Below are 23,243 nucleotides of genomic sequence, written 5' to 3'. Positions count from 1 at the left end.
CCCTCTGCCTGTGTCTCTGCCTCTCTCTCTTCTGTGTCTCTCATGAAAAAATAAATAAAATCTTTAAAAAAAAAAAGTTAAAAAAATAAATAAAATAAAACAGCAATCTAAAGAACTGTGCATGTTTTCTCCACTCTGAACCATGGATGGGAATTCCTGGGATGAAAAGCAAGCAGTTCAAGTTGGCTGCATCGAGGCACCGTCTCCCACCCTTAAGGCTTAAGTGCAAACAAGGCTTCAGAGAAATAACAAGTTGGACCACAACATGAAAAGTTTGGGAACCCTCAGATTACAGCTCTAGATAACTTTATTCAAAATGTCTACCTTGGCAGACACCTGGGTGGCTCAGTGGGTTAAGCATCTGCCTTCAGCTCAGGTCATGATCTGTGGGATCAAGCCCCACATCAGGCTCCTTGCTCAGGGGGGAGTGTGCTTTTCCCTCTCCCTCTGCCCCATGCCTGCCTGTGTTCTTTTTTCTTTCTGTCAAAAAATACATAGAATCTTAAAAAAAAAAAAAAAAGGTCTAATCTTGGGGCACTTGGGTGTCTCAGGCATCTAATTCTTGACTTTGGCTCAGGTCTTGATCTCAGGGTCATGAGACTGACTCTGTGCTCAGGAGAGTCTCCTTGAGATTCTCTCCTTCCTCCTCTCCCTCTGCCTCTCTGCCCCTCCACTTGCTTATATGTGCTCTTTCTCCCCCATTCTCTCTATAAAATAAAAAAATAAAATCCTAAAAAAAAAAAGTCTACCTTGACGAATGCAGCATAGTGGAAATCTGGGTTTGAATCCCAACTCTGGATAATTTTTAGTATCTTAGTGATCTTGGGTAAAACACTTACCTTCTATTTCCTCAACTGTGAAACAGGGGTCTAAATATCAGTGTCTTCAGCGTTACTGAAAAGATTAAAAGAGAACATATAGCACAGTGCAGAGGAGTACATGTAGGTTCTCCTATAGGCTTAATAACAGCCTAGTGATGCAGATAATCTCACTGTTCCCATTCTACAGAAGAGGAAATGAGGTTGAGTGAAGTGAAATGACTTGCTCCACATCTTGCAAGTAATACACTGGGAAGGCAGGTTTCAACATTGGTTTTAATGCCCAAGCTCATGCTTAAGCTGTTTGATTCCTTTGGATGACCAAGCATATTTGAACTAGAAAATGAAAACAGATCCCAAGGGCAAAGCACATGAGCTTTGGTGGCCAGCACAGCCCACCTGCATTTGGTGGATAGAGCCCAGGTTGTGGGTTGAAAATTCCACAAAAAAAAAAAAAAAAAAAAAAAAAAATTATGTTAAATTTCTAACCCCAGATGCCTGTGAATATGACCATATTTGAGAAAAGGGTCTCTGCAGAGGTGATCAAATTAAAATGAAGTCATACTAGATTGGAGCAAGCCATAAACCTAATGTAAGGAAGGGGAGATTTGGGGACAGAGACACAGAGGGAAGAAAAGCAAGTAAGGCCAGAGGCAGAGACTGGAGCTCTGCTCACTGGTGACTATGGCCACCACTAGGAGCTGGAAGAGGCAGGGGAGGATTCCCTGGAGCCTTCAGAGGGAGCATGGCTCTGCTGACACCTTGATTTTGGACTTGTAAGCCCCAGAACTGTAAGAAAGTAAATTTCTGTTTTAAGCCACACTGTTTGTTGTATTTTGGTACAGGAGCCCTATGAAATTAATATTAAAAATTAATAAAAATAAATAATTTTTTTAAAGGCAAGCCCAGCTCCAAGGACAGCTGATCACTCTGCAGCAGGGTGGCTGGTCTGAGCAAGAGGCCCTTGCATAGACTTCTCCCCACAGGTATCCCTTTTCTTTGCCCCAGAGTGTTTGGTTCTTAGCACTAAATAATGCAGTATGCATCATGGCTTGGAATATACAAACACGCCTCCGCCCTGGCTCAGTGAAGAGGAGAAAGACATTTTCGAACTTTGGTACCTGGAATTAGAAGAGTGGACAGTCGCTAAATATTTGATGCCTGCACTGCTGAAGTAAGAGCATTCTATGAGCTCTGTGACTGGAGTTTCTGAGGGCAGAGATGAGCTTTTCCAGGCAGTGGCCCAGTACATGGTCTCCTGCCCTGAGACCAACCTCAACTATAAACTTACTATCAACATTAGACGATTCCCCAAACCACAAGACATCCAAAACAGAGCACACTCTGCCTGAGTACTGGCATTTAATTTCTAGAGCACACAAACTTGTGCAATAACAATTAGGAACAGAGCTAGAAACTGCAATAGTGAAGGGAGTAGAGCTGGTTAGTCCATATGGTTGAGGCCCAACACTTAGGCTGCTTCCAAGAGGAGCAGACAGGCAGCAGACAGACAGACACTCATTCCCAGAAGCAAACTTCAGTGTGAGGCAGGAAAGTGATGAGAAACAGTTGGGGGAAGACAGACACTTAAAGCTAACAAGAGAAAAAAAGGGTCATGGCCCACCCAGCACCCTTCACTAATATCAGGGTGAGATCTAGAGGAAACAGCAAAGCTACAATGCATGTCTAATTTTTTTTTTTTTGGTAAATTTTTGTGTCTGTAAATGTGTGATTTAACTGAGTGGACTGTGCATCATCATAGGTTCTACAATACGGATTTATATCAACCCACCCACGGTACAAGATTTGCCCTGATAAACATCGGGTCATATACAGACTATCATAGGTCATATATTCTGCTGGTCAAAGACAGTCAGCAAACAGAGCTTTGATGCATTACTGGACAAATACTGTGGCCCAGTCCTCCTTATAAATAGCTTTTTAGGTTTGCTAGCCTAAGTCCCATGATTCTCCCTTCCTACCAGAGTCATAAGACAATTCTTAGACTGCTTCTTAGGCTGGCCTGTATGTAAAAGAAAGCAACGGGGGTTAAGGACTTGTGTGGTGATAACTCACCACCGGCTACCTTGCCGTCCTCCTCCCTTCCTATAATACAGGAATTATGAAGACTTCTATTTTAAGGTCTAAACCTCTGGGCTTACTTTCCACAATGGCCTCCTTGTTTCACCCCTACTCCCTCTGTGTAGAATGTCTCCACTTTTTCCTGGCTTCCTTTTCATCATCCTTTAAGACCTGGCTTGAATACATCTCCCTTGGAAGATTCCCCTGACTGCCCCTCCAAACACCCTTCTCTAGGGCTCCCAACGGCACCCTCCAGGAGGCACTTGGCACACCCTGTCGTAATGCCCACTGGACAATGATCTCTGCAGGGTGCTGAGACTGTCTCACTGCACTTGTGTGTGACCCCAAATGCACTGCACAATACTGAGCAATGACAGAATGCTTGGCAAATATCTGAGGGACAGATGGCACCCCCTCTAATATGATTCAGCAGATCCAACCATTTAGTAGAACCGCTACACTGATGGGTAGACCTGGGTGCAAACACCAAACATCGTGACTAGCACTTAATCTACTCTGGGACAGTTTTGCTTATTTGGGGTTATTTGAGCCAGTTGCTGTGTTCTTTTGAGATGAGATAACTAAGTATCAGGCTGATGGTATATCACTGAAAGCCTGAAGTTATACAGAACAGGTCCCCCATCCCCCTCCATCTCCCAGGCCCTGGGCATGAAATACTTACTCCCTGTAAAAAAGACCTATTTGTTCTGAAATTTCTAGGCCAAGGGGTGGGGACATTCTTGATAGGTCATTGACAAAGCTGAGAAGTAAAACTGAGAAGGGGGGAGCTGGCTGGGGGACCCCTCAGCAAAGAGAAGTTTAAAGTATCTATATTCATATGTGGAATATAAGAAATAGTGAAAGGGATTATGAGGGAAAAGAGGGAAACTGAGTGGGGAAAAATTAGAGAAGAAGAGAAACCATGAGAGACTCCTAACTCTGGGAAACAAAGGTTTATGGAAGGAGTGGGGGGATAAGGTGACTGGATGACAGGCACTAAGGAGGGCACTTGATGGGATGAGCACTGGGTGTTACATGTTGGCAAATTGAATTTAAATAAAAATTTTAAAAAAATAAAGCGTATATTTCCCATCGAAATCCCCAGTAGCAACGTGCTTATCACAACTATGTGTGAGGATTTATGCTAGGTAACTTCCAATGTGTATCATATTTCCTAAACACACCTCTATGACAAATTATTTTATTTTTTAAGTGGAATAAAAAAAAAAGTTCAAGCAGGTTTGCCCAAGATTAAACTGCTAATAAACAGCATATCCAAGAATCAAATTCAAGTCAGTTGATATCAAAACTTTACCGTCACAAATTTCTAATGTAAAAGAGGTCATTTTGATATCCCACTAAGATCCTCAAAATGGCGTGATATCTTTACTCTCTGGTTATTGTTTAGCACATCTGGGATTTGGACTTTGAGAGATGCTAGATAAAATCACATGTGGAGATTTGTTTTGGCAGGAGGTATACATCAGCTCGGTGGGGTGACTTTCCTGAAGCAACAGTGGAATTTCAAAACAACCATAATAATGCACATTTGAGTTGCATCTTAGAGTTCCTAAAACCTTTGTGTGCCTGTTATTTCTCATAAAACCCTCTGATTAAGACAGATATTAGAATTAATCCCTTTTTACAAGTGAAAAAACTGAGCTTTACATCAGTTAAGCGGGCTCCATGATAATTGTACAGTAAATTGTACAACTGAGATTTGCACCAAAATCTTCAATTCCAGCCCATCACTATGCACTTAAGTTGTTTGGTAAGATTTGGGTAGCTACCATGTGGCCTGCCTTCCATCTAGCATTAAGTCAGTAGTCTACAGAAGCACCTTGGATTATGGAGTTCTGGAATCTTCCCAACAATTATTCCCAGCAGTATACTTTTAAATAGAACAACAAAGGTATTATGCATTGAAACCGTATGCATTAAATCAGTGACTACTTCCTGCCTCCACCTTTACTTCACTCTCAGCCAAGGTCTCCCTCATTGATTTGTACTTGCCCCCAAAATCATCTCATCAGAGAAGGCATCCTGTTCTTCCCTCCCGACTCAAGGTAGGGCTGGTTGCTCTCCTCTATGTTCCAGGATTCCTTGGACTTCTCTCAGATGAAGCGGGTTGAAGTGTAGCCACTGCCACCTACTCCCTGCAAAGATATGTCCACCCAGAACCCACGAATGTGATCTTGTTTCATAAAAGGGTCTTCGAAGATTAATTAAGGATCTTGAGCTGAAACCATCACGGATTATCTGGATGGGCCCTCGATCCAATAACAAGTATCCTTAAAATAGAGAGAAGAGAAGACAGATACATATGAAGGCAGAGGCAGAGACTGGAGTGATATAGCCACACATGTGGAATACTTAGCGCCACAAAAAGCTGAAAGAAGGAAGGAAGGATTCTCCCCTGGAACCTTGGGAGGAAGCGTAGACCAGCCAACACCTTGATTTCACATTTCTGGCCTCCAGAGTTGTGAAAAAAGAAATTTCTGTTGTTTTAAGCCACCTGGTTTACAGTCATCTGTCAGCAGCCAGAGGAAATGAACACACTAGCATTTGCACCATATTTTTGTTAACTACCTGTGGATGCTCCTCTACCAGCATGAGCATTCTGAGAACAAAGACTTTGTCTTACTCACCTCTGCACCCCTAGCCGTCTCACACAGTGCCTGTACATACAGAGAGTGCTCAGCAATGCTTGGTGAATGAATAAATCCATCTAGTCCAGGAGGTTTTCAGCAATGCTGGCATGTATTTCTTGCAGCTTCCCATCAGCAGCAAACATTAGCCTGGGCCACGGAATCAGTCACAGATTTGCCTAAAATATCCATCTTCAACTACCCACTACTGCCTTAGAATTCCAACAGAGTAAAGGCCTCAAATCAATGAACCTGTGACAGAGAGTCACAGCAACCATAAACCTCTGCCTCACAGATGGAATTCAAGGGATAATGCATGAATAGAGACAGAATAAGACATCTATGTGGTAGATATGGTAGCAGACACAGAAGACCTCCCCTTGGCCCTTCAATGGCCTCGGCATTTGGAGAAACCATAATAATCATTAGAATCACCCAAATCTTCTGTTTACTAAAGACTATGTATGTAAGTGCCTCACAAATTTTGCTTAATCGTCACATGAATGTTTCAAGGCAGATATTATTAGTACTTTTTTTATACCAAACCTACACACAGGGCAAATAGCTATGGCAAACTGTATGATCATGTTTTTCTCGTGGGTTTGACAACCTAGGACTTGGTGCTGACTGGGGGCCTAGCTCAGAGAGGCAGTATGGCTTTTGTAACAGGTGCCAACCTTACTCTCAATTCCATTTGAATTTCCTATACTTATTTCCCTTTTGCTTCATTTTTAAACATACTTTGCTTCATTCTGCTCCACAGAATGCATTTCACTTGAGACAGTGTAACATAATAGTTTTATCACTAAAGCAAAAGATCTTTCCCCAGCCGCACCCAGTTATGCCATTGCAGCTCCATTTTCTGGCCTCTTTGTCACCATGGATGATCTCTTGGAGTCAGGTGGGCACAACTTTAACATCTAGGTTTCTGGCTTCTGTGGCTTAGAGCGGGCAGGACTCTCATCCTAGCTCAGGGCCATTTTGTCTACTCGTGTTTTAACAAACCTTCTCATAGTGCACAATTTATAAATGCCTAACCAAAGCATGTTTAAATATATACAAGAACGGAAGAGAACCATACCCCCAGGCCACCATGGGGATCTGCAGAAGGAAAGCAGAATGCCAGAATCTCCCTCAGCAGGAACTGCCCTCTAAGACCCTCATGACGGCGCAGTGTGCTTAAACTTAAATATGGTAATTCATTTTAAACAGTTATGCTAGAGTATTTTCATTTAAATTAATGCTATCTTCTTCAAAACAATCATCTTGGGAAGCAACATATTTATTCAAACAATGCTCACATTTGTACTAACATTTCTGGAACTCTTTCTCAGCAACTCTCTTAACAGTCTGTGGGCACTTCCTTTGAAAATCTTCAGTCATAACAAATTTCATCCTCTGAGAGTAGATTTGAACTTTGGAAAGAGACAAAAATTGGTTGGAGCCATGTCTAATGAATAAAGTGGGTGATCAAATCTTGTTACATCGTTTTAGGTGAAAAATGAGGCATGACTATAAAATAATGTGACTGGTTTTCCTAGGTGACCCATAAACCGACTGGCTGAAAAATAATTCCCATAGAGGAGTTTCAAAATGCTTTGAGCACTAGACGCATCACTGGAGTAAGCATACAGTTCCCAGAGTGGTGATTTGGCAGGGTACAATACTAATTTGGATATAGAAGTTCAAATATGTTTGTAAAAAAAGAAATCTGATTGCTTACACTCATGAAAATGAAGAAGCTATTCTGGCGAAATTTCTCCTCTTTTTTTTTTTTTTTGACAGCTGATCTGCTTTGGACAGGGAGTCTGCCGAGAAAAACCTAGTGGTGATTTTCTTTTTTGTGTGTCGGTCCTCCCCCATTTAACCAAAGACTCCTTGAGAAAGGGGACATCTTCAACTCCGTATCTCTGGTACTCAGGACAGCACAACACAGAAGTATGGGATGCTAATTCCACTGCTCTTGACATAAACCCTCTGACTTTGCTTCTCGCACACCTGGGGCTTCCCTTGCTAAAGGTAACTTCTTCTGTCTCGAAATCGAAACTGGACCATGCAAAATCCACCCACACAAATTTATAGAGACTTAAGGTTTTTAAGGTGTTTGCTTCCGGCCAAAAGCTTAAGGAAACATGAGGGATTGACCGCTAATACATGAGGCTTCATTTTAGGTTGCGGAAATATTCTAAAATTAGATTGTGGTGATGGTTGCACAACTCTGTAAACACATTAGAAGATACTGAACTGTATACTTGAAATGGGTGAATTGTGTGACATGTGAATCATACCTCAGTAAAGTAGTTTATTTAAAAAGCCCTCCACAACAGGAATGTTTGTACCTTGGTTCCTTTCTAAGATGGTGGTTGGAATAAATGATAGTCAGGTTCTCTTCCAAAAATCTAGTTCCCTATAGAAAATTAAGTTTCTGTCTTCTGTAATTCTATCTCTTGAAAATGACTTCGTGGTTTTCACCAGATTTGGAAAGCATGTTTAGGGTAGTAAGGACTGCTGAATGTCCCCCAATAGCAATTATTTTCCTTTACCTTGACACCCTAATGTTTAGCCTGACACATTGCACCCAGAATAACATGGATATTTCCAAGCCACCCTTGCTGTGAGAGGAGGCCTTAGACTACATCTTGGTGCAGAAGGCGTGAGTAAAATTAATAATATGTGGTTTCTGGGCAGCCCAGGTGGCTCAGCAGCTTAGTGCCGCCTTCAGTCCAGGTTCTGATCCCGGGGATGCGGGATCAAGTCCCACGTTGGGCTCCTGCATGGAGCCTGCTTCTCTCTCTCTCTCTCTCTGTGTGTATGTCTCTCATGAATGAATAAATAAAATCTTAAAAAAAATAATGTGTGGTTTCTGAGAAAGGTGTGTTTTTGTTCCACCCTCTCCCCTTCCTATTGCCTGGAATGACCATGTGGTATACGCAGCCATCTTGGAGCAGGTGGATAAGGGCAACTCACTAGGGAAGGCTGAGCAACAGAGGAGAAAAGAAGGGCACCTGAGGGGCTCAGTGGTTGAGCATCTGCCTTTGGCTCAGGTCGTGATCCCGGGGTCCTGGGATCGAGTCCTGGATCGGGCTACTCTCAGGGAGCCTGCTTCTTCCTCTGCCTGTGTCTCTGCCTCTCTCTGTGTCTCATGAGTAAATAAATAAAATCTTAAAAAAGAAAAGAAATATAAATATAGAGCCCCTTATTCTACAGACCCACCAGATTAGCTCAGGACTGCTATCACAGAAAGGGTTCTATTACTATAAAATTTTATTTTGTTCAAGTAACTTGAGACTTTGTTTTCACAGCCAAACCTATGTTAACTAATGATAAAAATCTTATCTTCTGTACCAAAACAGGATCTAAAATATGCAGCATCAGCATACCTTTTATGCCATGACAAAATTATTACCACTGCTACCTTGGAAAGCAGACCACTGGCCAGCCAAAGTTAAGCAAATGGTTGGGAGAATTCAGAATAGGAGCGGTTGTTGGATGCTTCTTGCTACAATGGAGAGGAGCTCAGGCAAGGGCTTGCCAGTCCATAGGCGAAAATAAAGGTTAAAGCTCTGCTAAGGAAATTTTCTTTGTGGCCTGCAAACTGTGTTGCCCAAAGCCAGTAATTTGTGGCCTTGTCGAGTTGAGATGACTGCTCTTTATTTACCCAAGCTAAGGCAGCTCTCCATGAAGCAGCAGGTGTAGAAGAAAGGGCTCTTGCCTCAACTCTTTCCCAGGACTCTTTGCTAGACAATGAAAACTGACCCACCAGCAAAGATCTGAGTAAGGATACTGCCTTCTTACTCAGCCTAGCCTTTCCTGTCTCAAGGCAGCCATCAGTGATAGAGACATCAGAGGAGGGACAGAGTAAGAACATAGAGGCCAAAAATAAAAGCTAAAGTTTTCAGGGTTGGGGCACCTGGGTGGTTTAGTCTGTTACGTGTCTGACTCAGTTAAGTGTCTAATTCTTGATTTCAGCTCAGGTCATGATATCAGGGTCATGAGATGGAGCCCTGCATCAGGCTCCATGCTCAGCGTGGAGTCTATTTGGGATTCTTTCTCTCCCTTAGCCTCTACCCCTCCCGCTGCTCACTCTTGTGCTCTCAAAATAAATAAATAAAATATTTAAAAATTAATAAAGTTTTCAGCCTTAAAACCCTATCTATGTGAGAATTTTCATTGTGGTTATCAGTATATGGAACTGATCAGAATAAACTAGAAAAAGCCTAATAAGGTTTAAAGTAATTATATAGTGAAACAAACCAAAAACTAGGTCTGCAAAAGCAACCCCTGCCCCTCTCCTGCCTTCCTACATCCCCCAACTTTCATCAGCAGAGCGCAGGATGCAAAAGCTGTGCAGATCCAAAAAGCCTCCGAACCTACTCCCCAGTGTCCAGGACTAAGTGAGCACAGAAGACAGAGAGTAAGAGACTCCCTCCCAGAAGGCAGAACCAGGGCTCCCTGTGGACCTACTCCATGGCCTGGAGTCTGCACTCCCCACCAGCAGTAGAGTGTGAACACTATGGCTGGTGACTGCTCTACTTGTATAACTATATAGCTGTATACATTTATTGGAAGGAATCTGAGAAGCTGCCTCAGGGGAAGAGTGATGTGTTTCATAGGTGGGAAGAAAAGTAGGTTATCTGCATGTTCAAAGAGATGGCCCATGGCAGAAATTTCTACCTGCAACTTCCTTTCTTAAGATAGCAGAGCCTCCCATTTTTAGCTGGCCACATGCCTTCCAGTATAAAGTCTACATTTCTTTTGCACTTCTTGCAGGTAAGTGTGGCCTGGATGGAAAAAATCAGTCCTGTCCATTCCTCCATCTTACATCTTTCTGCTATGTACCCCCTCCAGTCAAGCAGCCTCTTCTCTACTCACACTATCCACTCAAATACCACCACTTCTTTCCCCAATCCACAATGTTCTCTTGCTTATCTGCACTTGGCGCTTTTTTTTTTAAGATTTTATTTATTTATTCATGAGACACACACACACACACACACACACACACACACACAGTGAGATAGGCAGAGATACAGGCAGAGGGAGAAGCAGGCTCCATGCAGGGAGCCCCACATGGGACTTGTTCCTGGGTCTCCAGGATCACACCCTGGACTGAAGGCGGCACTAAACCGCTGAGCCACCCGGGTTGCCTGTCACTTTCTTTAATTCTGTTCTTTGCACGTGTATGTATTTCTTGTGTCTTATCTCCCCCAAAGATTGCACACTCCAGGATAGAAAAGTATCTTCTTTATCCTGATATTTAATGCCAATTCAAACTCAGAAAGCGTAAATAGGGGGAGAACAATCATTCATAAACCCATCTTAATTAAAAGGAGTTTAAGAAAATATATATCTATTTATTCATGAGAGACACAGAGAGAGGCAGAGACATAGGCAGAGGGAGAAGCAGGCTCCCTCCAGGGAGCTCAATGCAGGACTCGATCCCAGGACCCCAGGATTACAATGCGAGCCGAAGGCAGACGTTCAGCCACTGAGCCACCATGTGTCCCCAAAAGAACATTTTTTTTTATAATGGGAGTTATAGCATATTAAAAAGTGGTCCAAAAATGGTTCTCTGTCAAATCATCCTTGCCCTAAGGATATCAGGTTTTAAGTAAGGTAGCAAGGTGCCTCTACCTAACACCAATTACCTCAGAGTCCCAAAACATTCCCCTTCCTGCCCAGTATTCTTTCATTCCCTTCTCAGAACTATATTTAGAAACATGTCCCTTCACCTGTGTTTGCAATTGGCCTCATGAAAGTTCAGGAAAGTGTGGTCCAACCCAAGTGGGAGACAGTGGAGTTCCTCTACTTAAGGCTAAGTTCTCAAAGCCCCACTGGTTTGGTCTGAGAACCTAGACCCTTAATCTCTGTGTCATGTATTTGATGCCCATTCTGGTGCAAGCAGTACCCAACACTAAAAGAGGATCATTTGTTTAATGCAGGGGGTCTTAACTCAGGATCCTTTGACCCCACCCCACCCCCAAGAGATCCCTGGGTAGAATTCAATGGAGTGAATCTGAATGGCAAAACAAAATCTTTAACCTCTAAATGAAATTTAGCATTTCCTTGAATTATGAATCTAGGCAATAAACCACAGAATTATTATTACCTTTACTCAGACCACCTGGGACTTTATCATCAATAGAAATCATAGATATTTTCAGGGGCGCCTTGGGTGGCTCAGTCTGTTAAGCATCCAACTCTTGATTTTGGCTCAGGTCATGATCTTAGGGTCATGGGACTGAGTCCCATGTCAGGCTCAGCAGGGAGTCGGCTTGAGATTTTCTCTCTCCCTCTGTCCCCACTCCCCTGCTCATGCTCTGTTTCTAAAGTAAATAAATAAATCTTTTTTAAAAATCACAGCTATTTTCATATTACAATATTCTCAAAATATTAGGACTGCAGACATACTGGGACACCTAGGTGGCTCGATTGGTTAAGCATCTGCCTTCAGCTCAGGTGATGACCCCAGGGTCCTGGAATCAAGCCCTGAGTGGGACTCCTGCTCAGCGGGGAGTCTGCTTCTTCCTCTCCCTCTGCCCCACCCCCCACTCATGCTAGTGCTCTGCTCTCTTCTCTCTTTCTTTCTCTCTCCCCCTCCCCACCCTCTCTCAAATAAATAAATAAAATCCTTTTATTTATTTTTTTTCTTTTTGAAATAAAATCCTTTTAAAAAAAGATTGCAGGTATATCAAAATATCACACTTATCACTACTCTAAAATAAGATAGTATTAGACCTTCCACTAAATTTTGTTAATGTGTCAATAAAGAAGCATATATATCTTGCTGTATCACAAATTTGATTAATATTTTGATAATTTTATTTCCAACATAATTTTTAATTTCCTTTGAAATCCTCTATATTTTCTTTATTTTAAAATAAAATTATTCTGGGACACCTGGGTGGCTCAGTGGTTGGGCATCTGCCTTCAGCCTAGGGGTGGTCCCAGAGTGCCGGGATCAGGTCCCACATCAGGTTCCCTGCATGGAGCCTGCTTCTCTCTGCCTATGTCTCTGCCTCTCTCTGTATGTCTCCAATGAATAAATAAATAAAATCTTAAAAATAAATAAATAAAATAAAATAATTCCAAGAAGGGGTCAGGAGATTAAAAAAGGAATCCAGGACACAAGAACCCCTGTGAATTGACAAAAGAAAACTTGCTTACTCACAAGTTCCCATGAAGGGATTTATTTTATTTTCCTGAAGATAATGATAAGCTATCCTTCAAAATATCCAAACATTCATTTACTTGTGAGTTCAAACTCTTCCCAATTCCTAATACCGGTCATTTGTAGATCACTGGGCCCAAGAGCAATTTTTAGACACCAGGAATGGTTTGAACTAAGCTGTCTGCACTGGTATCGGTTAGACTTCTCAGTCACACAGACCCATAAATTCCTCTCTCACTGCACTAATCTGAACTAGGCTTTTGGCACTTGAACCCAATTGGCTTCTGAGTAATATGGAATCCCTCTATATTGGTTGGGGCCATGAGGGGTAGATGAAAGTGGGGGACAGCGATTATAATCTATGTAGGGCAGAGAAGAAGTATTAATATTTGAATCAGGATGGGCCTGATTACTGCATAGTCTCCCCGTATGGGCAGAACACTGAAAACACAAAGTCCTGCCCCAGGTCATGAGGTTTCCCCACAAGTGGCATCCAGTCAGCTTCCAGGTGAGAAGAGACTGCAGGTACTTTTTAAACATGTCGTTTAATTCTCACAAAAACTGTCAGGGTATGTCTCATCATATCTAACCTTTATAGACAAGAGGGAAAAAGGATCAGAAGTCAACTAACCTGCCCAACAGTCTCCAACTCCTTTTTTCTTTTTTTTTTTTTTTTAAAGATTTCATTTACTCATGAGAGAGAGAGAGAGAGAGATGCAGAGACACAGGCAGAGGGAGAAGCAGGCTCCATGCAGGGAGCCCGACATGGGACTCGATCCCGGGTCTCCAGGATCATGCCCTGGACTGAAGGCGGCACTAAACCGCTGAGCCAGCCAGGGATCCTCCAACTCCTATATTTTTCTTTTTTCCTGCCTAGAATTCTTATTCTCGACAAACCCACCTTAGGAATTCCAACTCAGCTACCCCTTTTAGTGTTCTCAGACCCCCAAAATAAACCTTTTTGGGTTTTCTGATACCTTAGGAAACATCTTGCTATTGGATGCACAGAATAAGTCAAGATAAAGCACAGAAGCACACAGAAGCACAGTTCAAAGCCCTAGAGATGCCAAATGTAGTTCTGGGAAGGTGATTGGCGGGCCACTCTTCCTACTGAGGGGTGGGTCCTTGCTGCTTCTCCAACAGCTCCCTGTACACCAAATTGACTTCTACTTTCGCTTTTCGCCTTTTTTCATAAGAGCACAAGTCATTTTCAGATTTCTTTGGGTTTGTCGTTTGCAAAAACAGGTACTTAGTGTAGGTCTTTCATAAAAATGGAGTAACATATACTTTCAAAAAGCTGGATATACCTGTACAGCCCTCCATACTCTTCCCCCCTTCAGTGCCTGGCACACACCTCCACAGTAACACCTAACAACTGTGCTCTATGTTTATTCTTGTCTACCTCCCCTCTACACTGCTTTTGCTGAGGGCAAGAATATTTTGTATCCCCAGTACATGGCACAAACATCTGATACCAAGTAAGGATGTAATGAGTGTTTGAAGAGAATAAATGTACTGGTCACCACTATACACTGGCTTTAAGTGTTGGAATTTGCTTAACTTAATGTGTATTCCACATCCTTCACAATTCAGGGCAATTAAACAAGGACTCACTGAAAGCCACACCGTCCTAGCTAGGTACTACGAATATAGATAAACCAGATTCTCGTCTTAAAGAAGTTTACTCTCTAGGGGACAGTGTCACACGTAAAGATAATTTCACTAGAATTTGATTAAACTATTCTAGAGGTATCTATGAGAAAAGAGTACTTCAAAGGGGAATGAAAGTGTCAGAGAGAGGTTTTGGGAGAAAGTTTTCTGAAGATGCTATCTGAATTGGATCATTCCAGGAGAGAGGAGTAGCATCCCTGGTGAGGAGAGACAGAGACAATGGGAACAAAACCAGAGAGCAAAAAGCTGAAGACAGAAATCTAGGGAACAGCTAGAGTAGAATCAGGAGAGTGATCAAAGCAAAGGAAGGAGGACTTTAAAAAATGCAAAAAATCAGTAGTGCCAAAAGCAACAAAAGGCCAAATAAGGCCTAAAAAGGTATTCAATGGATTTAGCAACCAGAAAGTCACTAGTAACCTTGGCAAGAACAATTTAGTGGAATAGTGGAGGAAGCCGAAGCCAGACTGCAGTGAGGTGGTAAATGAATGAGTGAAACATCAGTGGTAGCAACTGGCCAAAAGGGGAAAAGCAGTAAGGCAGTAGCTAAAAGGGGATGAGGTTTTAAGAACATATTTTTTTAGTCTCAGCCCATTTTTTTTCTTTCTACTCCCCATTACTCCCAAATGGACAGCTTTCCATTTGGAGCCCTAAAATTCCCACCATGCTGTAAGCAAGGTCCTTAAAGATGAGTCTTTTTTTTTTCTTAAAGATGAGTCTTGTGTCTGAATTGTCCCTTTACTCCACACATTTCTCTGCACATAGTATAGGTTCAATCTTTGTTGAATGAATGAATGAATGAAATCTATATTCAACACAGGTGATAAGGAATTGAAGGGATCTACTGGTATACAGCTATTGTTTGCTCTTCTTTCAAGGGAATTTGTGGTTGTCTGAAAACTCAGGAGCATATTCTATCCAGAGGACCTTCTTTCCTTGATCCTTATAAATGTTTGACCCAGGGAGGCACACGTAGGTTCGGCCCATTTTAGATTTTACAGACTATGGGAAAATAGATCTTCATAGACTCAAGATATTTATTCCCAGAAGTTGGGACTGGCAGGTCTATATTAGCATTCTGGATACTGTCACTGCAGTTTCTCTTTAACCAGCCTGGGCTTCAGTTTTCTCACTGGCAACTTGAAGATGCCCATAATAGCATCAACCTCTTAGGGCTTCAGCATAAATGAGATACTGCACGTTAAGTGCTTTTCACAGTGCTTGGCAAAATGACACTTACATGTTAAAGTACTACTAAAATGAATAAAAAGGGGCACCTGGGCGGCTCAGTGGTTGAGCATCTGCCTTTGGCTCAGGTTGTAATCAGGGGGTCCTGGGACCAAGTCCCACATCCAGCTCCCCATGGGGAGCCTGCTTCTCCCTCTGCCTATGTCTCTGCCTCTCTCTGTATGTTTCTCATGAATAAATAAATAAAATCTTTCTTAAAAATGAATAAATATGAAAGGGTATGAGTTCCAGAAGAGTCGGGTATAAGTCAAATATTTTAAATACAGAAAGAAAAACTTGCTAGAAAATGTTTTATAAAAGCGAATGAATAATCAGCCCCAATTTATCTGTTTTATAAATTCACCTCCTCATACCTCAGGTTTACTTAAAAATGTATTTCAGAGTTTCACCGAACCAAGTGAGCCGGCCGGCCCATAAAGTCAGTTAATGGTCCTTAGCTGGGGGGAGGGGGGAATGTGATGAGGGGAGGGGCCAAGGTGTTGCATTAACGTCCTGGCCAGCCACGAAGGCTTGCGTAAGAGTGCCCTTGGGTATGCAGGTTTTTTTTTCTCTTTTTTAATATTTTATTTATTTATTTATGAGTGACACAGAGAGAGAGAGAGAGAGAGAGAGAGAGAGAGAGAGAGAGAGAGAGAGAGGCAGAGACACAGGCAGAGGGAGAAGCAGGCTCCCCATGGGGAGCTGGATGTGATCCAGGACCCCAGGATCACGCCCGGAGTCGGAGGCAGACGCTCAACCGCTAAGCCCCCCAGGCGTCCCGCGCAGTTTCTGTTGTAATGAAAATTCAGTTCCAAGTCCTCGATGGAACAGATCTAGAAGCGCCACCGTGCAAACACCGGCCTTTTCAAAGGCCTGCGCCCCAGCAAACCAGGCCGTGCAAGGGCTGGCAAACCGTCCCACCCCAAGCTGGGGTGTGGGGAGCGAGACTTCGCAACCTCCTCGTCAGCCCGAGAGCCCGCCGCCCCGGCTGGGCGCGCTCCCGCCACCCCCGCCCCACCGCCCCGGGCTCCCCGCCCGCGGGAAGCGCCAGCCCCGGACCAGAATAGCATGCAACCGCGCGGGATGCAAGGGGTTCTGGGCGAGGCACAGGCCGTCCAACCTTCCCGGGTTAAGGCGACTGCACCCCGCGCTGTAACCTTATCCCCCGCCGCGGGAAAGGTTAATAGAAATGTCAGAGGCCTCAGCAGGAGGCGGGAGAGGGGCGGAGCGGGAGGCGGAGGGTGGGCCCTCCCAAGGTCAAGGCCCGCGCGCGCGCCCCCGGGGAGCGGGCCGAGCGGCCCGGCGGAGCCCGGCCGAGCCCGGCCGAGCCCGGCCGAGCCCGGCGGCCACCTCCCTGCAGCCGGCGGGGGCGGCGGGGGCGGCGGGGGAGGCGGGGGCGGCGGGGGCGGCGGGGGCGGCGGGGCCGGGCAGCGCGAGCGCGCGCAGGGGCCGGGGCGGAGGCTGGGGCGGCCGCGCGCGGAAGTGGCGGGGCCCGAGCGCCCCGGGGGCGGGCGGAGACAGCGGCCGCACGTGCGCGCCCCTTACCCCGTTGGCGGCGGCGATGCGGACGATGAGCTGGATGGCCTCCTTCATGTAGAACCTGCCGTCCCCGCCCACCACCAGGGTGGCCTCCTGCCGCTGCGCCGGCTCCACCGTGGAGATGATACTCTGGATGAAATTCTCCGCGTAGTTGGCGCTGCTCTGAAACACCTTCACCCGCTTGCGCAGCCCGCTCGTGCCCGGCTTCTGGTCCGGGTACGCCCGGGTCTTAACGGTCACAATCTTCACCATGGTGGCGACTCGCTTCCTGCGGCCCGAGCTGCGGCTGCGGCTGCTCTGGGGCGAGGGCGAGGGCGAGGGCGAGGGCTCGGGCGGGGAAGGGGCCACGCCAGCTCCCCCGCCTGCGCTCGGCCCTCCTCCTTAAAGGGACAGGGGACAGGGCCCTCCCTCCGCCGCTGGCCCACTTTGCAGGTCCGCGAGGGGGCAGGGGAAAGGGGAGCGCCCATCTCCGGGCCTCCAGGGCAGTGGGTGGGGCCTCCCTCGTCTCCCCGTCCCACCCCACCGCCGTAAGCCAATCCTCTGTAAAGTAAAATCCGCAACTCCTCCCCTAAATGGATGGGCAGGACCCGAGGTAGGAAGTCTGTCCTAGGGGCAAGAGCTGGAGACGGAGGGGAATTGCTGAGTATAATGATTTCCTGTGGTTTGGCTTGAGTATCATGTGTAAAGAACGTTCTGGAAACCTGTTCTGAGGGATAGAAGTGCCAGGCTTAGGTAGATTCATGATTCCTTATTCTTTATATTCTCTCTCCAAATACTAGGGTATTTGTATCAAAAAGTAGTCAACTCCCAAGGTCTAATTTGACCTACTACTTTCCTTGTGTTGACTGATGGATCAAACCCTTTACTTCCATGTTAGGGTGGGTATACTGATAACTAAGGTTTATTAAATATTTCTAATCCTTGCCAAAATACAGGTTCATTTTTCCCTATTTCATGCTTACAAAGCTGAGATTCAAAAAATCAGATGGCTTGCCGCGGCCACAGAGATCAGTGTACGCAGGAGGCCAGCTCGGGTGGGTGTGGCTCCAGAACCAGGGCTGTCACCACGATTTGCCTGCCATGTCACCAAGTTTGATAACAGAAATGAAAAGGGAGGCCTTGATAAATATAGGCCTTATCTTTGGCAAGGCTGAGTATAATATAATTCATCATCAAAATAAGCCAGTTACTCATGCAATAGAAATTTGGTGAAGAGATGAAGTACTGAAAGAGTTCATGGAGGATACAGTCAAAAAAGAGACTTGATTATTAAGTAGGAATATTGATTCTTTCCTTTTGGTTTAGCATCGCCCTGGATTTGGTGAGAGGAATTGTCTCCTCTGCTCAGGAAATGTGTCATTTGTAGAAAAGCCACAGCTTCCCCCCCCCCCCCACTGCTTATGAGACGGTGTGACTTGGAGAAAGTTAGTTAGCAACTATGAGCATCCATCTCTTTACTATAAAATGATGTAAAACCTACCTTAGAGAGTTTCTGCAAGAATTAATGGGGTTTTGTATGTCTATACTTCTCAATCATAGATACACATTGAATCACCTGAAGACACTTGAAATTACCCAGGATCCAGTCCAAACAGGTTAAATAATAATCAGCTGATGTAAGTAAATCACCTAGTACGGTCTGATGAATAAACAAAATCTAAAAAAAAAAAAATTCCTAGCATAGTACTAATAAGTATTCAGTAAATAGTAATTCATTATTATAAAGTAGTGGGTTCAAATTCAGATCCCATGTTCTCTATATTCTTCATTATCTTTTGAACTATGATGGTGCTTTCCATTTAAGAGGATTTTGTTCCATATTTCTCTTACCGCCAAAGTTGTAATAACTAGGGGCGCCTGGTTGGCACAATCGGTTAAGTATCTGACTCTTGGTTTTGGCTCAGGTTGTGATCTGAGTCCTGAGATCAAGCCCTGCTCCAGGCTACACGCTCAGCATGAAGGCCGCTAGAGGTTCTCTTTTTCCCTCCTGTTTCTGCGTGTGCTCTCTCTGTTTCTAATGAATAAACTTTTTTTTTTTTAAGATTTATTTATTCATGAGACACACAGAGAAAGGCAGAGGGAGAAGCAGCCTCATGCAGGGAGCCCGATGTGGGACTCAATCCCAGAACCCCAGGATCACACCCTGGGCTGAAGGCAGCGCTAAACCTCTGAGCCACACTGGCTGCCCTGAATAGATCTTTTGTAAAAAGAAGTTGTAATAATTAGCTTTAATTACATAATAAGCCACTCTTTAACTTAGTAGCCTAAGACAGTTACCATTTATTATCATTATTGTTCATGACTTTTTAACTGGGTAGTTCTGCTGACCCAGGCCAGACTCTGCTGATCTCAGGGTGGGCTCCTATGATGGGTAGTCCCCATGATCCTTGCCTCCTGTTAATCATGCCTTCATGTAATCCCTTTGTATTTTCTTGCTATACAACAAATTACCACAGACATGGCAGCTTAAAACAACACCCATTTAATTTTTTTTAATTTTTTTAATTTATTTATGATAGTTACAGAGAGAGAGAGAGAGAGAGAGAGAGAGAGACAGACAGACACACAGGCAGAGGGAGAAGCAGGCTCCATGCACCGAGAGCCTGACGTGGGATTCGATCCCGGGTCTCCAGGATCGCGCCCTGGGCCAAAGGCAGGCGCCAAACCGCTGCGCCACCCAGGGATCCCAACAACAACCATTTATTATCACAGTTCTGTAGGTCAGAAATCTGGGTGAGTTTGGCTGGACTGAATTCTCAGGGTACACACTATATAACAAGGCTGAAATCAAGATGTCAACTATTCAGGGCTCTTGTCTGGAAGCTCTAGGAGGGCTCTGCTTCCAAGCTCAGTCAGGTTGTTAATAGGACCCATTTCCTTACAGTTATAGTTCTGAGGTCCTTATTTCCTTGTTGGCTGTCAGCCAGGGTCCAGTCTCTCCTGCTAACGGCCCCCTACATTGGGTTCTTCCATAATTGCAATCTCTGACTCCCTCTTCTGCCACCAGCCAGGGAAAATTTTTGCTTTTCAAAGGACTTGTGTGACTAGATTAGATATACCTGGATAATCTCCCTTTTGCCATGTTATGTAATAATTATGAGAGTGAGATCTCATCATACAAGTTCTAGCTACCCTCAAAAACTGACTTTGGAGAGACTTCCAATTTGTAGTGTTGAGAAAAGCAGCAGAATGATTCCTGTTCCCTCGTGGGTGGCACTGGAGTAGGAAAAGAAGCCATTGGAACTGAAAGCCATACAAACAGAAATGAAAATTCTTGGCTGGCCAATGACCAAGAATAAGAGGATGACTGTGTGCCTCCACAGACACGGGCCACATATTCTTCCCTAGTGCATTGGCACTATATAAGAAAACTGTATTTAATGATAGCCCCAGATGGTCTCAAACAAAATAGAAATCAAGAACACCTAACTCTGTGGACTGAAATTTCTCTCTGCTCATAGGAATATAAGTCTCTGCCACCAGAGCAGAATGAAGTTTTGAAAACATTGTTCTAGAAAAAGTTGTCTTTCTTGTATAGTTAGATTATGGTGAGAAGTATACCCCTTTCATTTGTTTTCTGATTGATTTTTTTCATGTTCATATAGTATATCTAATTTCATTAATCCTAATAAAAAATCCGAGATGTAGTCAAGATTTATTAAGAGATACTCTAACTCATAATTACTTATACTGCAGCTTAATAGTATAAATAACAGAAAATTGTATAGATAGTATTATCCCATTTGATTATTTTATTTAAGAAACACACATACAGGGGTGCCTGTTTGGCTCAGTCAGTAGAACATGCAACTCTTGATCTTGGGGTTGTATGTTAAAGCCCTATGTTGGGTAGATTACTTAAAAATAAAATCCTTAAAGAAGAAAAACACACATGCAAAGGAATAGAAGCAAATATATCAAGATATATAACAATGATTACTTCTGTGTTATGATATAGGCTATTTTTTATTCTCCTTTATGCTTTATCTAGATTTTTCATGCTTTCCATAGAGAAACTATATTGTGTTTTTTTTTTAAACTACTTTTTTTTTTTTAAATTTTTTTTTTTATTTATTTATGATAGTCACAGAGAGAGAGAGAGAGAGGCGCAGAGACACAGGCAGAGGGAGAAGCAGGCTCCATGCACCGGGAGCCCGATGTGGGACTCGATCCTGGGTCTCCAGGATCGCGCCCCGGGCCAAAGGCAGGCGCCAAACCGCTGCGCCACCCAGGGATCCCCTATATTGTTTTTATAAATAATTTCTACACCGGAAACTAAACTCTTGGTACATTACATCAATATATTAATTGTAGTTTATTGTATAGTATTTAACCACTGAATTTCTTGTTTTATGTTGTGCTTATGTGAACTCCTTGGTGAAGGTCCCATTTTCCTTGGATAATGTGTAGTTATATGATCTTTTTAAATGTACAGGTATTTTGCTATAAAATTGGTGCAGTTTTTTATGGTTTTTACCCTTAAAACCCACCTAAGCCTTTGGGTAATATTGTGAATATTGTTTAAAAATGCATCAGCCTGTGCTATACAATCTGAATGTTACTTTAACTTATAGTTTCTTTTTTTAATATATATATTTAACTACAAGGACAGTTTAGGGATCAGTTACATTTCACTTCAGCATACCTATTTACAAAAAATTACTTTTAAAACTGCCACCTGCTAGCACATTTCCATGAATGTGTACTTTAAAAAGAACACGCCAAGATTTTGTCTGTCTCAACACTGATTTTGATGAAAAAAGCAATTTGACCATGATGCAACACAAGCAGTTGGCCCTTTATGACAAGCAGCTGTTTTCCAAAGCTCAGTGCTAATCATATTGAAATAATTGCCTATTTATTAATCTACAAATAGACAATAATGTTGGCATGTTCTTTGCTGTTTATTAATGGGCCTGCTTCTTAGCAATATTAGAAATGTTTTATAAAAAAAAGCAGTTCATGTTACTTTTCTGGTCTTTTCATGACATATGAGCAAATAAACTATTTACACTACTAAAAAAAACTGTGTTAACTAGCTGGAATTTAAATTAAAAATTGGGGGAAGAAAGAAATTACACTATGTGGGGGAAAACCTCACTGTTTGTTTTCTTTTTAATACCTCTTTTAAGTAATAATTCTTATGTGGTTTTTTTTTTTTTACTTTATCCTTTAGGTGGTATGCATACATTTATGCACTGATTCATTCGTTTTACAAATACGTTTTGTACTTCTGCTAAACACCAGCTCTTTAAAAGGTGTTAGGTGAACAAGTCAGAATGGCCCTTGGTCTCATAGAGCTTGCAATATGTTGGAGGAGACAGATACTGAAAACCAATCATGACTGTAAAGAAGTGCTACAAAGAAGTATAGGTGCTGTCAGAATGTAGATAGGAGGAACGGTCATTGGAGGGAGACAGGGAAAATATCCTGGAGAGAGTGATGTCTAAGGTAAGGACTATAAGCATAAGTTGAGTTGGCCAAGTGAGAAGGGAGAAAGACCATTTCATTCCAGGGGAGGGAACATTAAGAGAGATTTGAAAGAAGGAAATGTATTGTCATTGAGGATTTAATGGGCAGCCAGTATAACGGGAACAAAGAATCTGAGGGGTAGATTGGAAGGCCTGAACATGTATCAGGCTTCTAGATGGTGGCAAGCATTGCAGTCTTTATCATGACAGCAATGAGCAACCAAAGGTTTTTTGTTTTAATTTGGTAAAATATACATAACATTAATATTACCACTTTATCCATTTTTAAGTGTAAATTCAGTAGCATTAGGTATTCACATTGTTATGCAACTATAACCACAATCTATCTCCAGAACTTTTTCCATAATCCCAGATTGAAACTCTATACCCATTAAACAATAACACCTCATTTCTCCTTCACTTGGCTCTTGAAAACCACTGTTCTACTTTCTGTCTGTATGAATTCAACTATTCTATTCACATATAAGTGGAATCATACAATATTTGTCCTTTTGGTCTGGCTTATTTCACTTAGCATAGTGTCTTCAACGTTCATCCCTGTTGTAACATGCCAAAAGGGTTTTAAGCAGAGGAATACTGCAGTTACAATAAAATTTTT

The 23,243-nt window shown here is 43.2% G+C and overlaps 1 protein-coding gene across 1 annotated transcript in view; it reads right to left on the bottom strand.

The window, feature by feature from the left end:
- Window positions 1-17,617, bottom strand: part of PGM1 (phosphoglucomutase 1) — a 62,339-nt gene extending 44,722 nt beyond the window's left edge. Inside the window, exon 1 of the mRNA XM_055305810.1 lies at window positions 17,160-17,617. Coding sequence (XP_055161785.1) covers window positions 17,160-17,405 — 246 coding nt within the window. The 5' untranslated portion in view covers window positions 17,406-17,617. The remainder of the gene's footprint in view (window positions 1-17,159) is intronic.
- Between the last annotated feature and the right edge of the window lie 5,626 nt (window positions 17,618-23,243).

This window comes from Nyctereutes procyonoides, unplaced genomic scaffold (assembly GCF_905146905.1).
Source record: "Nyctereutes procyonoides isolate TBG_1078 unplaced genomic scaffold, NYPRO_anot_genome, whole genome shotgun sequence".
Classification (NCBI taxonomy): domain Eukaryota; kingdom Metazoa; phylum Chordata; class Mammalia; order Carnivora; family Canidae; genus Nyctereutes; species Nyctereutes procyonoides.
This window is presented reverse-complemented; position numbering and strand designations above follow the sequence as displayed.